The sequence below is a fragment of the Colias eurytheme genome, chromosome 1, assembly GCF_061535395.1.
Source record: "Colias eurytheme isolate Ceu_HAF_F1 chromosome 1, ilColEury1 Martin Lab GWU primary, whole genome shotgun sequence".
In the NCBI taxonomy this organism is placed as follows: domain Eukaryota; kingdom Metazoa; phylum Arthropoda; class Insecta; order Lepidoptera; family Pieridae; genus Colias; species Colias eurytheme.
This window is the reverse complement of record NC_142980.1, coordinates 1,784,333-1,799,582: the sequence shown is the minus strand read 5'-3', so window position 1 is coordinate 1,799,582 and position 15,250 is coordinate 1,784,333. Positions and strand designations below refer to the sequence as shown.

At 33.2% G+C, this 15,250-nt stretch overlaps 1 protein-coding gene across 1 annotated transcript in view; it reads left to right on the top strand.

Annotated features, from left to right (window-relative positions):
- Hk (potassium voltage-gated channel subfamily A regulatory beta subunit hyperkinetic) overlaps positions 1–15,250 on the top strand; it is a 38,009-nt gene that overhangs the window by 21,665 nt on the left and 1,094 nt on the right. The window contains exons 6-17 of the mRNA XM_090120220.1: positions 11,642–11,715; positions 11,849–12,082; positions 12,147–12,240; positions 12,365–12,492; positions 12,561–12,640; positions 13,009–13,141; positions 13,466–13,602; positions 13,884–13,980; positions 14,263–14,378; positions 14,580–14,716; positions 14,876–15,032; positions 15,118–15,187. Coding sequence (XP_089976346.1) covers positions 11,642–11,715; positions 11,849–12,082; positions 12,147–12,240; positions 12,365–12,492; positions 12,561–12,640; positions 13,009–13,141; positions 13,466–13,602; positions 13,884–13,980; positions 14,263–14,378; positions 14,580–14,716; positions 14,876–14,981 — 1,336 coding nt within the window. The 3' untranslated portion in view covers positions 14,982–15,032; positions 15,118–15,187. The remainder of the gene's footprint in view (positions 1–11,641; positions 11,716–11,848; positions 12,083–12,146; positions 12,241–12,364; positions 12,493–12,560; positions 12,641–13,008; positions 13,142–13,465; positions 13,603–13,883; positions 13,981–14,262; positions 14,379–14,579; positions 14,717–14,875; positions 15,033–15,117; positions 15,188–15,250) is intronic.

Genomic DNA, 15,250 nt, shown 5'->3' with positions numbered 1-15,250 from the left:
GACCGTGATTGATTGGAGCCTGAAGACTGGGTAAAATTTACAAAAAGTAAGTTGTAAGATTGAAGTAGGAAACATCATCAAGACGACTCTGAATTTACTTCTGCAAAATTCCCTTTCCCGTCCTGAAAAAATATACGTGTTTTTCAATCAGAAGCATTCCTCGGTCATTCCCCACCGAAAATCGTAACACAAAAACCTAGTATAAGTTCATAAAAATGTTTTCAAGGCTCGTTTATCACCTACATTGCACTTTATCGGTTAAAATCGATTAGTTTAATATTTAAAGACTCAAATCGATTGTACCTTACGATACAAATGTAAAGTTTATACGCCAATACACATTAGAACGATGACTTATTTGAAATGTAGCAAGTAATTTTGATTCACTTCCCGGTAACCGATTGTGCTGAAATTTTGTATACGTAATACGTATGTAAATTGGATAGCGATGAAACATTATCATGACATAGAGCTGATTTGATGATGGAATCGGAAGGTGGCCATAGGAACTTAGATATATTGACTCAACTTTATCGAGATTGGGCTCGTAACTCGTTTGATTAGAGTGTAGAAAAATACACTGAAAAGTATTAAAATAGAAATAACTGCGTTAAAAACAACCGACTTCAGAAACGAAAAAGTACAAAATAAAAAAGATTTGATATCATTAATTACTACATATTATTTAGATGTGCTTTTTATTAAATAGGTTTGAAGTCGGTGCCGAACACTTAGTATTAAGCCCGTGCACCAACTATCGAAAATCTACCTATATCTAATGCCATCTGTTGTTGAATAGCCGTTTTTTTTGAATTTGAAAATTTTCGAATTTTCTGAGCAAAGAGAAACAAAACAGCTCATATACCTAGGGATGTTATACTTATATAAACCGTTAAATCGTGCGTTAGGGTACATATTGAAATGCTGAATTTATTATCTACCTAAGTCAGTTTTTACTCAAATTGAGCTGTCCAATAAACAAATATAGCACTTCTATTTGTTTTTCATGTTCTGTGTTTTTACGGTTTATGACATTAATGATAGTATTTAATCTAAACTAATATTAAACGATGAGGTGTTTGATTTTTACAAGCATGTAAGATCACATAAACATGATAATGTAACTAAACAAACAAAATATGTAAAACGACAATTAAATTTACCTTTTAAACATGTAAGTAACACACAGAAGCTGGCAGCAGTACTTACCTACGAAACAACGCTGTTGATAACGCTGTAATAAATTGTAAGAGTTTCGTTCAAATTCCAGAGCATTGAGTTACTATGTACTAGGTACTAGAGAGGCCATCGCTACTACACTATTTGTAACACTAGTTAGAGTCAAAACCAATTTTTTTGTTACATTGATTGATTTTAATTGATAAGTTTATTCATATTTTTTAAATAAGATAAACAATATTTATTTGTTACATTGATTGGTTTTAATTTATAAGTAATATGAGGCAGAATATCTACAAAGTGTATGACTCACTAGCCACCCGGCGCCGCCGCGCTTGTCGCACAGATTTTGTTCGTGGTGTCCTCTCTATAATAATACCTCAATGTTCCAGAGCAAATAATTTCATTATTTGTACGCACGCGTAACCCAAAAGGCAAATATCACGAATAACCATAGACTGCCACACAATCTGCACCCACGCGGAATCAATATCATGTTTCATTTGTTAATAAAATTGAAAACGCAAGACTCCCAAAATAGGTTTGAATTTACGGAATTTACATTCTGATATCAATGCTGTTGCTGTATGACATTTCTAGATTAAATTTTATTTGTAAGATTTCAGTAATAAAGTGTGTATCATACAAAATAGGAGTAGATAATTCGGGGAAATCAAATATCATATTTTAATATTATAAATGCGAAAGTAACTCTATCTGTCTGTTACTCAAACACGCCTAAACTACTGAACCAATTTTCATGAAATTTGGTATGGAGATATTTTGATACCCGAGAAATGACATAGGCTACTTTTTATCCCGGGAAAAAGACGCAATCCCGGAAATCCCACGGGAACGGGAACTATGCGGGTTTTTCTTTGACTGCGCGGGCGAAGCCGCGAGCGGAAACCTAGTATATATAATATAGAGATGTGGCTAGCTTGAAAATATTCAGATGTAATGGAATCTTTAATTAAGTCAAAAAAAGGTTTTCATTAATTAAGAGTTGTTTACGTAGTGATGTAAAAACAGAGTTAAATCTTATTAAAAGATTATTTTATTTTTCTTTTCTTCGGATGTACATTTCATTTGAATAAACTAATGGTAAATACTCAGAAATAAAGAAAGCTTATTATCCTATTACGTAGTACTGACGATCTTTAAATAAATAACTTGTTTATACCATGCTAGACACAGTAACGAAAGACATAGCTCGACTGGTTATTAGTTTTAAAATCCCAATATTAAATAACTAATATAATACGAACTTTTCCAACTTAATATACCCTATATTGCATAAAATTGTTGAACAACTGTCTCGTTTTGTATTGAAAAGTTTGACACGACTGAATATGAACAACATAAATTTCTAACCTGCATTAATATATTTTAGTCAAACATATTTTTCCTCAGTACTCCTTTAACAATCTCGAGTTGCATTACAAACATGGTAAGAAAAAGACAAAGAAGAAGCAAAACATAACAATGAAATGAAAAGTCTTCATAATATTACAAAGCATTTTAATTAATTGGTTTAAATACGCAAAGCTGCATTTTTAAAGAGAGAACAATACTTAATTACTGAGAGATTTAATTACAGAAATTATTATCTGTGTAAACTATCCGTGTTCTTTGTGAATACAAAGAACTCGCCGTAATCAATATCTTCATTAAATACAATTCCTGAATATTCCTCTCGAATTTGCTATAAATGAAACAATAGGTTGGTTCTGCTTGTAGTGGAGATGTTTACAACACACGGTTAAACTTAAAACGTTGTACTTATATTGAAAGTTAAAAGGATAAAATCTTATGAGCACGGAGCACCGTCCTATGGAAGTTTTTCGTGCTAAAATGTGGACATTTTTGTTATAGACTACAAGCCGGCATAGGAAAAAAATATGGGTCAATTGAACCACCAGGGGACATATCTAGAACGATAGAAGAGCATAAAATAATAAGATTCATCACTATGCCGTCACTTGTAAGCTGTCCAACTGAGTGCAGATGAGAATTCAAAAGTACAGGTAGACTCGGTAAATTTTGGTCATATATTTTTGTACGGCATTCTTAACCATCGATAGATCCATTTAAAATAATAAGAAACCGCTCAGTGCCGTACAAAAATGGTGGTCCACCAAGTCGGAATTTTTATTTAATTTCCGAGAGTTACCGGGGGTAAATTTGGTCATTTGACCATGTACGGCATCTGTGTCATACTATTGCTATACTGCTTTTAATCCATTATTCCGCAACGCCGTACAAAAATCATGGGGACAAGGGGAAAAAATCGAGAGTTGCAATCCCCTCTCTTTTACCACTCCAGGGGGTCATTCGTTTGCCAGACCAGTTAATTAAATTATGAAATATGCTTTTGTAAGCAGCAAAATTTCACATATTGTATGTATCAATGTACCACAATTAAATTAAAATGACCGCACTTATTGATGAATTCAGTCGCGTATTTGTTGTATTGTTAGCTGTATTACATGTGAAATTTGGTTTACAAATAAACAACCAATAAATATTACCATAATTCATTTGAACGAGTAATAACATTATTGGTAGTGAATTGGAAATCATCTGTATAAGGTATCAAAGGGAATACCTGGTGACTGGTATGTAATAACGTCGACTGATTGGTGTAAAATATTCAAGGGTAACTACGTACATAATAATATGTTCTGAGAATGATCCTTGAATTCTATGGAGCGAGTTCTAGGAATTGCGATAATTGGGTGTTTAAGAAACTCCTAATAGCATGTTATTTTGTACAGATGCATGTTCGCTTTTATGTATAATGGTGAAAATGTTCAGCTTTTCGTGCAATTTCGTATAAGTAGCTTATTGGTATCTCGGAAAGACGCTGTAGGTAGTTATTACGCAAAAAGTTTTGCAATGAATACTTTTGCAGATTATGAGCCATGTAAATATCGTATGGGACAATATATTCTAACGTAAAACAAGGAAAGTTTTTGAAATCATTGCTTCTTTTTTATTTTAGTTTTCATTAGTAGCGAATTGGAATAATTTACAATGAATCTAGTTTTGTTATTACTAGCGCCATCTTGTAGTAAATAGCTACACATTGGCTTTTAAAACTTAAGCACAGAATACATAATAGTAGCTAAACGCACTTAAGTATGAGGTATATTTTTTGTCTTTGTAAAGAAATATTATGTACCTAATATAATATAATCCATCCATCATGTTTGAAAAGTTTTTAAATAATTAATTTTTCTTCGTTATCATAGGTTTATTTTAATCACGGAGAAAAGCTTACTAAGTAAACCGAAAATCTTAAAAAAAACTTTTGCCTATTTACTACATGTATTTTACAGGATTACAGAAAGGTAGCTAGATGAAATAAAAGCTCTTTATTTATTAAATCTCTAATAAAGTTAAACAGAGTCTTTAATTATACCTTATAAAAATACTGGTGTAATGTTCAAGCACGAAAAGAAGGAGCGAACGTCTTGTCATTATTTTGATGTAATTATGTATATAATAATTAATTGATTTCAAACTTTTAATATAATACTTTCACTTTTATCGGCTAACTTACAGTTATGCTCAATTTCATGTTCTCTTAGTTCTATTTTATCGTGTTATAGTTGTTTGGAAATCACTGAAAGACACAATTCAAACTCGCTTGGAATTCCAACAAGTGTTATACTCCTTGCTCCCGAGAAAAATAACCTATATGCTAATTCACACTTATAAATAATCTGCACGCCAAATCGTGTTTAATTACTTACCAAATACATACATCCATATTTATTCGAATAAAAAACGTTGGCATTTATGATATTATAAGTCATCTGCTAGCTATAAGTAGCTGCTCGACCCGAGTCTAGTTATATTTACGTAGTTAAGATTTTCAAAGGGGTTTGGGTACAGTTGGCGTCGTGATGAACTTTCGCGGCCAGTGATGAAACTTGGATATTTTAATAGAGCAATATAAAAGAATGTTGTGTGGTTTTATGAAACCACGGTAAAAGTGAAACTGTTCGAACGGTTCCGAACACTGCTTTGTGTAGCGCATGTCGCGTGTCGGTCGGCTGCCGAGTAGGTATACCTACTCGGCAGCCGCGATACACGCGACATGCGCTACACAGACCAAAAAGTTTGAGACGATGTAATAAAAGTTTCACTTTAAAAAGTAATTATGTAAAGTAATTATATAAGAAAAAGTTATTATGGACACAAATCTCGAAACGTATAAGGAATAGAGATATTTGGTTTTGTATTATTCATTTACCTAGAATAGAGATGATTTATTATAATATTTTTCTGAGTGTTTTAGGTTTCTCCTTTATTTATTTAAGAATTATACGTTGTATATGGACGCTTATATATACGCAATATATTTCTCTTTTATAATATCCAAGTTTCATCACTGGCCGCGAAATGTCATTACGACGCCACTAGCCCTTGCACTAGGCCATACAAAAGTACCCAAATCCCTTTTAAAGTTTATCATAATTCAATTAGAAACAATAAAAATCATGAGATGAGAGTTACAAGTGGTGTGACTATCATGAATTTCTATCATAAAAACCAATTAAATTTGTATTTAATTATGGATAGATTACTTGGATGACCGAGCTTTTGTTTTATTTCATAGAGGCTTAATATATAAAGAGGCATGCTTGCCTAAAGCAACTATGCTTTATAATTTTTACATTAACGTCTCCTGACCGATCTTAGCTCTGTATTTTTTTTCCAATGAATCGTAATTAGATCGATGTAGGATCAATATCCTGGAAATTTGAAGAAAGTTTAAAAAAAATCGTAGATCCGTGTCCGACATTCAAATTCAGATATACAAAAACTACTTGTTTGAAGGTATTAGATAGATTGATATTATGGTTAACATTGTGTGAAGTTAGGACAACAGCTCGGTCAACCACAAGGATTGCTTGTTAATGATTTATACTTGAGCAAATCTGTTAATTATCATGACCAATACGATGTTTAATTGGCAGAAAAGCGTAAGTGTAAATCGTAGTTTCGACAAGTGTTTTATTTTTTTAAGCTATAGCTTTTATCGCGGGCCTTGAGCGCGGGGACCGAATCCAGAAATTCCGTAATGAAAAACCTCACGCTCGCCACTCCGACGGGCACGGAGGTGTGGCTTGAAGTCATAGCATGCAATAGCTTTACCGCGGCAGTCCCCGAGTGCCACACGTCTTTTTTTAAGTTTTTGACCCTATTTCTATCTAAAAAATAAGCACCTATTAGTAACTCCGTTAGCTTTAGATAATATCTATAATTTCAGTGGCAGTGTCGGAATTTTTTGTAGTTATATGTATTCAAATGTAATAATTTAAACCCTATGTAGATCGTCATAGAGACAGTGATGTTAAAAGGCTGTTATTTTTAGAGAAACCCCTATTTTTTTAATGTAAAAATGTAATATCTAACAATCTTCGTAGCACATTAGCTACTGCTTCTCCCTTGAAACTTTTCCGGGAGATTTATAAACGGGTATTGTTTAAAATTTTGAAGGGTCTTTTTCGAATTTTCATTTATCCACATCGTATGTTTGTCGCTCGCTGCGCCATTTTGATTAAATAGTGTCGTAAAACGGATTTTTGACCATATCACATCTTTTCAGACTCATTTTACTAGGTATAGGTATCTGTGTGTACAATAAAGTAGGGCAAATTTTCATCAATTTCTTTTTTTTACATAAATATTTTTTTCCTGAAACAGTAAAAGTGCAAAACCTACGTGTTTTCGTAGAACGTTAGCTACTAGTGAAAATCTCGTGTTTTTATCCTTTTTTTCTCTTTTAGTAAAAGAGCTAAAAGCCATTTACTACTCTCCTTTTTTTCTGTGGAAAATATTCCCTATTATTATATTTCTTTATAAGAATAAAATAAAGGTAGAATTTTAGAACTCTTAATTTTTCTTTCTAAAAATGTTACAACTGACTCTAGCTTCAATACAATATTGTCATGTCTAATTGTGTATCTATAAATTACAGTCTTGTTTTAATGATTTTTTAAGGAAGACCGTATTTAAAAAAAATGTAATACCTCGTAGGACGTCACCTATCTTTAGGTAAAAGTATCGTTCAGTTGGGACCAACTATTTCATACCAACCAAAACCTTCGGACAATGGAAAATTTTAATTTATGTATATGTATTTTACCCGAATGATGTAGTTTCATCTGCAAATCAGTGGAGAATCTAAGTGTATTAAATTTCCTTAGATTCATTGAGTGGATTATTATCCATTATATTAACTTATAACTACACGGTACCTACAGTACCGTGTAGTTATAAGTTAATATATTTTTTATTATGTGATATGTATTAATGTGTATCGGAACGAATAAATATATTTTCTTTCTTTCTTTCATAAGAAATTCTTCTAGTTTGTTATTGTTCAAAAATGAATTTATAGAGTACTAGCTTTCCGCCCGCGGCTTCGCCCGCGTTTTCAAAGAAAAACCCGTTCCCGTAGGATTTCCGGGATAAAACCTATCCTATGTCCTTTCTCGGGTATCAAAATATCTCTATACCAAATTTCATGCAAATTGGTTCAGTAGTTAAGGCGTGATTGAGTAACAGACAGACAGACAGACAGAGTTACTTTCGCATTTATAATATTAGTATGGATTAGGTACTTTATTTTACCGATTTCAAAAAAGGTGAACATTCTCAATCGACGTTTTTTTTTGGGTTCGTTACCTCAGCAATTTCGACTGACTTTGATAATTGATGTTTTATTTGAAAACTGGTGCCCGCCATGTTACAATTAAATCTGCTCAAGTTCTAACAATTTAAAGGTGGTTTTTAGTTTTCTACTAAAAAAAAATTTAATATTGTGTTAAGTAATTAATATTTTAAGAGTTTTTCAGTCATTTCGTATTTTTAATCTAATTAAATCGCAACACACTACATATTAAATTTTAAGCGAATTTCAGTGAAATTAATAATAATTGCATAAAATTAATTTTGGGAATAGACTTGATTGAACTTCCAGATACTACGATCTCATCACAAAAGGTCGATTTAAATCTCTTAAAAAGCCTTTGTAGAGCAAATTTAAATATAAATTTTATTACAGACGTAAAGATATAATATATGTAACCTTTCCCATTTTTGTTAAGAAATACTTGACTTTACGATCCCTTTTAATTTATTTTACACACAAAAGTGCAAAATAAATGTTTATTACAAATTACTAACTTGTGCAACAATTAAATTTTCGACAACAATTAAAGCAAAATAAAAAACGACAAAAAAAGTTTTTTTTTATTTATTAAAAAATAATAAAAACATAAAAAATTACAACATCACAATTAAACAAAACTACAATGAATTTAAGCTTAGACTATGAATGCATAAAAACAAATTAAAAAAATAATATATTATTTGCTTATTATTACAAAATATAATACTGATACTAATAATAAAAAAATTCTGTAATCATTTTAGGACATAACTTAGCGAACTTAAACCAAAAAATTAGTTAAGTTGAAGCAACAAGCACATTCAACAAGTTGCGGACTAAGGCGCTTAAACTTGAAATTTACCGTCCAATATACAACGAAGATTGAAGAACACTCGAAAAATCGAAAAGAAGTCACTAAAATTTAATTAAAAGTAAAATGAAAATTATTTAAAATATTTAAATAAATACAATATTTAACATCGCGGCGCGATCAGCCAATGGGCTATGGAAACGATGGAGCAGTGCTTTGCCAAGCGCAGTTGCATCCAGACTGCAAGTTATCTAGGCTCAGAGCCTAACTCATTCCATAGGCCACGTCAACACGTCAACGATCATACATACTAAAAAAATTTTTTTTCGCCGAAATTATTAGGAAAAATGATTATTTTAATACTTTAATTATAAAAAATATCAATTAATATAAAATATAGGCATAGGTATTTAATTGAAATTTATTAATTAGATTTCATAACTTTTGCGCGGTAAAATTCAGGAGCGCGCGCAAGTAAAGGGTATAACAACGCAAAAGTATTATAGGCGCCTCATTTTCTACATCTCTCTCGAATAGTAATAAAGTTAAATTCAAATAATAATACAATATAATTAATTATTTAAAATTATTAGTAAAAAAATTAAAACTATAAATAGGTCAGAGGTAGGGCCTGAAATCGCATGCGCGGGAAAACAGCGCGCGCACCTCCGCGCCGCCGGCCGCCATGATACAGCCGCAGTGCGTAGTTGATACGCCGGCAAGCTATCTTTGAATCCGTTGATCCACGGTGAGTCCACTACTCGCCACAGGAGATCCGTGACCAGTGCTTAGATGTCATACCGTGTGAACCCGTGTTAGACTAGCTGTTAGGGCATGCATGCTTCTATGTTCTGTCCGTGTTAACTAAACCCGCTATGTCCCTTCCTTTTGGCTGTGGGAGTGTTTGTTACAGATGTTTGTAGGATAGGCAAGAATGAGGCGGCTGGATATGCAAAGGGAGGGTGGGAAGGAGGGGACCATGTCTCGCAGCGAGTCTACGGTCAGCCGGTGCACTCCCCACACTCCACTGGGGCCTCCAGACAGCGTCAGCGTTGACTCCAACCCAATGCCTACTATATACCGGTAACTTACAGCCTAGGGAGAAGAAGTTAACACGCTAGCATGTTATGCCCTTTGATTGTATCTACCTGACAGACAATATAACCTTTGACATATATTCCTTTGTTGTCATGTGTCATTCCATGTATACGTGTGAATGTTGACTTATTTCCCTGCACTATTTGTATGAAACAGCCTTAAGCAGTCAAAGGGTAAAACGTGATGAATGCTCAGCAATGCACGATCCAGTAAAGTCCCTATCCAGCGTCACATCAATGCTGTTAAGCCGCGACACACAGCGGTCATCGCATGATATCACGGCGCAGTATTTCTAAGGTACAAGGTTACTAAGAAATCGATAGTCTACGCTCTGAACGCTGGCAACAACTGCTCCTGAATTATGCAATCACACGTAACTTACGTATACAACGCAAATGGTCCAGACACGGCAATGGCGAATTATGGTTCAAATTATTAAACATCAAACACATTATAAGGTCTTTAGGAAATTTTTTATCGATGTCAGGTCTCATTGATTATTAAAAAGCAGCAAGGCACATGCGACTTACTGTATTGATCGACTGTAATTAATTAAATATTTACAAATGTTTCCAAGAATGCACTCGATCGTTTTCTGTCATGCAATGCCATAAAAATATATACCTATTATGTTTCAATATTGCATTGGAAATCAACTTAATTCATCAAGTTTTAAGGAAAACAAAATTTTAAAAAATTTCTGTATCATCATCAACCTTAAAAGTAGTACCTATGATGATCTACTCTTACGATGATTACCTCTTAAAAATCTGCAATGTCGAGCTCGACAAAAGCTTTTCTCAATTGTCAATGTACTTCACGTAGATTTCAGTTAACTAAATGAGAAAAAGAAACGACCTAATAGGGAAAAGTTTTGTTTGCGTACCTATAGGCATCTTAATTTGGTACTTTTACACTTGCATTGCAAATATTTTCCGGGCTGTATGATCAATTCAGTTACCAGGACATCAGAAAAAGTAGAAGTTGTTGCCAGAGGTCAGCCAGCAGAATCACAAGCTTATCCAGCTGCGTTTGCTTGGCTTTTCATGTCTGGGGAGCAGTCAGCCAGGTATACCATCCACACTCTTGCTACTCGACACTTCCCTCTATCCTTTTCCTGCTATTTTCTCTTCCTTCACTTACTATGCTTCTAGTCGTAGATAGGGTTAGGATTATGAGGCTTGCTACAATAGATTTTTGAACACATCATTTTTCTCATTAAACATTGGATGAATTGGTGATTCTTTCTGATTGAAATAATTCGATTGAAATTAGTAAAACCTTATAAAAACAATAAACAATATTGCAATACCAAACGCGGTACAATTGACTAAAAATTTAATAATGATCAATAAATATAATAACAATTGGGTAATAAAAACAAAACTATTAAATTGAAAAAAAAAAAAACAAAATTCAAAACTAAACAATAAACAGCGATTGCAATTTAATTGCACACAATATATGAAAATTTATCATATTATCATAAGTCATTATACAACACAAACTTGCAATATCAGTAGATTTTTTAAATAGTCAAGCAATTCAGTAGTATAGTTCAATAGTCAAATAGAAATAGATTACAATTTAGTATTATAGACGTAATAAAATTATTAAAAGAAAGAGAATATTGAAGTTGGTATTATATTCCTGTAAGCCAGTAAAAGGAATGCTACTTCTACTTTGAAGTTAAATAAGTTGGTAGAATGAGAGTATGTAGGTTTCAACTTTCAATAGACTAGGAGACATTACTGTTGAGATTGTCTTGCCACAGTCGTAAAAGGTATCTCATAAAATTTTTAATTGAATTTTTTTTTTGTTTGTATGAAATCATTATTATACTTAGTGATCCTTGTTTTGTTTAGATGTCGTGCCCCCATTGCCTCATTAGATTGTATGGATGAATTCAGTGCGAATTCACAGCAGATGCTAGATCAAGGTAATTTCAATCAGTATACTTTCTTAGTTTTGTTTCTATTTCAAATTTTAGCGTAGTTATTGAATGCATGGGCATTTTGAGGAATTTAAATTCATAAAAACAATACATAAAACCAGTGACGTTTTCTAAACAGTCGGTGACATCAATATGTCGAAACATGTATCGGTATACATGGGCAACCATGCCAGCATGCCCTCCTCCGTCACTCCGGGACTCCGCTACAAAAACTTAGGTAAATCTGGTCTGCGAGTTCCCAACATTGGCCTCGGTCTGTGGACAATGCTGAATGAAGACATCGCTGAAGACATAATTATGACTGCGCTCGAGAATGGAATCAATCTGTTCGATCTCTCTGAAGCACATTACGGTAAGTTGAGTGAAATGGTATAATTCGTGGTGAGACACGTTTGTTTACAATAGAATCTTTTCAGCAAAAGGTGAAACAGAGCTGGGGAAGATTTTAAAGAAGCGGAACGTGAGGCGGTCGAGCGTGATCATCACCACGAAAATATATTGGAGTACAAAGTGTGTATTTATTTATTAGATATTATTTTTTTTACAAAATGTTAACTTCGATATTAGAGATTTTTTTATCCTTTGTATTCAATTACTATTACATAATTTTGAGAAATTCGATATGCGTATACAGGTCAGATGAACGAGGTCAATCGCGTAAGCATATCATAGAAAGCGTCAAAGCTTCATTGGCGAGACTACAAGTAGACTACATTGATGTTGTGCTGTTACATAAGGTGGACCCAGTTTGTCCTATGGAAGGTAAGTTTTGTATGGAGGATTCGGTAGACTAATATCTTCAGGAGTTCTCACAGTCGTATCGTTTTCAGAATTAGTACGGGCTATGAATTTTGTCATCAACAAAGGATATGTTATGTACTGGGGTACTGCACGCTGGTCACCATCAGAGGTAAATCGAAGATTTATATTTGCTTCAGTATTATATTTGGCTTGCGATATGAAATGTCTCAGATTTAAGTTCATAATTTATGATTTCCTGCTGTCTTGATAGTTTAATACGAGCGGAAAGACATACTTTATTGATATAGCAATACAAGTAATGATGTAACGAAGGTATATAATAATTTATGATATGAATTGGACGACGGTTTGTTGCTACTTGCTCCATTTCGATGAATCTTCTTTTATGTGTAAAAATTAAATTGAATAAAAATTTTCACGTTTTGGTGAAAAAATCGTTAGTTTTTTTTAAATTGCTACTTGCATTGGCTATATTATCCTTCAATGTCGTGTTTATAAATGATATTTTTCCCATAGATAATGGATGCTTATTCCAAATGTCGGGCCTTTAACTGCATCACACCGGTTGTCGAACAAACTGAATACCACATGTTCTGTCGCGATAAGGCCGAACTTTATATGCCGGAACTGTACCATAAGATAGGCGTAGGTAGGTATCCTACTAATGTCTACATTATCGAATTGCTTATAATTTGCTATCGTTGATTTAGTGTGGTGTACCTTATAACTAATGTTTCGAGCAATAGCTTTTAATAATAAGACCCCATAATCATCTTTGGTATTGAACGAAATAGTTGCAGTGGATTTTAATTATAATAAGTTTCGTATTGTTGCCTTATGTGTTTTTATTATAATGTAAATATCACATAATACTAATATGTACATTTGTTTTTTATGAATAGCTTGCAGATGTTTTGTAATCATTAAATAAACTTAACTCGTTATTGGATTTGTATTTCCAAATACTGTTTAGGCACCATGGCATGGTCTGCTATAACCACCGGAAAGGGTTTGAATCGTGAAGAGGTAACTGGACTGTTCGCTAAGTCCCGTTTCAACCGCAAATATAGTACATTCAGCTGGTGTGAGGAAGATCTAGCAGTAGCAGATGTAAGATCTTAATATAAATTTATCTTTCACTAAACTTTCAACTTTCACTAAAAAGTGCGACTTTTCTCATCATTGACTTAAAAAAATTCCGAATAATCGAATAATTTATTTTTAAATTGATCCTTTTTACCCAATTTGCGTAATTTTTTTCCTATTTATGTGCAAGGTTACACAATCAAGGACGCATTACTTCCAAACGAAGTAAAAGCTTCAGTTCTATAAAAAATCAGTCTACGTAATAATATGTAGTAGTAGCATAAATAGCATTGTCTTCAATACAGGCACCGGCTTCCAACAGCAAGGAACAAACGAGCGGAGAGGAGCAACGCACCTATGGAGACAAATTGCAAGCTTTGTCCAACCTCGCAAATAGTCTCAGTAAGTCTATTTTTATCCCTTTGTTCCTTAGGTCTTTAGAGTTAACTGCCGCAAATTGACTTAAATATAAACGTGTAACTTTAATTAAAAGCGTCATCACAAACGGACTACAGTTGACGACAAAAAAGTGTTTTGTTCTTATCAATTTAATGCTGGTGAATAATCGAGTCTTTATAATAAATAGATCAACAGAAACCTTAATAAACCCACTTTTATCAAACTCAGGTAAAGATAGATTTTTAGATAGATTTCACATGAGAAATATAAATTTATTTCTGTTAGATTGCTCGATGAGTCAGTTAGCAGTTGCGTGGTGTCTTAAGAATGAGAATGTCAATTGTCTTCTGCTTGGAGCCACGAGCGTGGAACAGTTTAAAGAGAATATACACGCACTACAGGTAAGAGGTTTATATGAAATCGATATTTGTTTTGAAGAAGTGGACTGTGGTGACTTAAGACATTAAAATACTACTAATAATAGTTTAATTGTCAATGCCATAAAATTTTAATTTAATGAACTAGTAATACGTAATTAAGTAGAAATGAATTGCTGTGAGAATGAATTAGTTGAAAACTTAAACTATTTTTCATTTTACTAGATTGTACCACAACTCAGTCCAGTGGTAATGGTAGACATAGAGCGTTTACTGTCAAACAAGCCGCAGAGGCCTCCAATGGTCTCCACATTGGCTATGCGCAACCAGCAGAACACTAATGCTGCCAAAACTGATGCTGCGTAAGTAACTATTTAGGTTTGAAAAGCTATATTCGATCTGATAGATTACCACTGACTTTTTGCAGTTTAAGTATTTCTATTTGAAGAAAACGATTTAGTTCTTAATGATTTAGATGTATTAGTATGTAGTATATACATTATACATGTATCTTTAAATAGCGGAGCTTCAACATCTGGAGTAACAACACCCAAACCTGACGCTGATGTTGAAGCTAATGTCGCCACACCGGAGAAGGAAGCAGAAAAGACTTGTGAGATTCAATGATCCTGGTGGAAAGGAAGCTCTGACACAGCTTCCAAATCTAGTAAGTCAAAGGTGAGTTATCGAGTTATCATTGTAGCAATATTACAGTTGAATTATACGTACAAACTTGTTTATTGATTGTTATATACTTTTATAGGAATCGCTTCTGAAGGACTCGAAGCCAAAATTCTTTTTGAACAATGCCGGCGAAGTTATTAGGCGTGTAGGTAAGTTAACAGGAACTCAGGTTTCAAAAAGTTATTTAGTATTATTTGTCACTTTTCATTAAA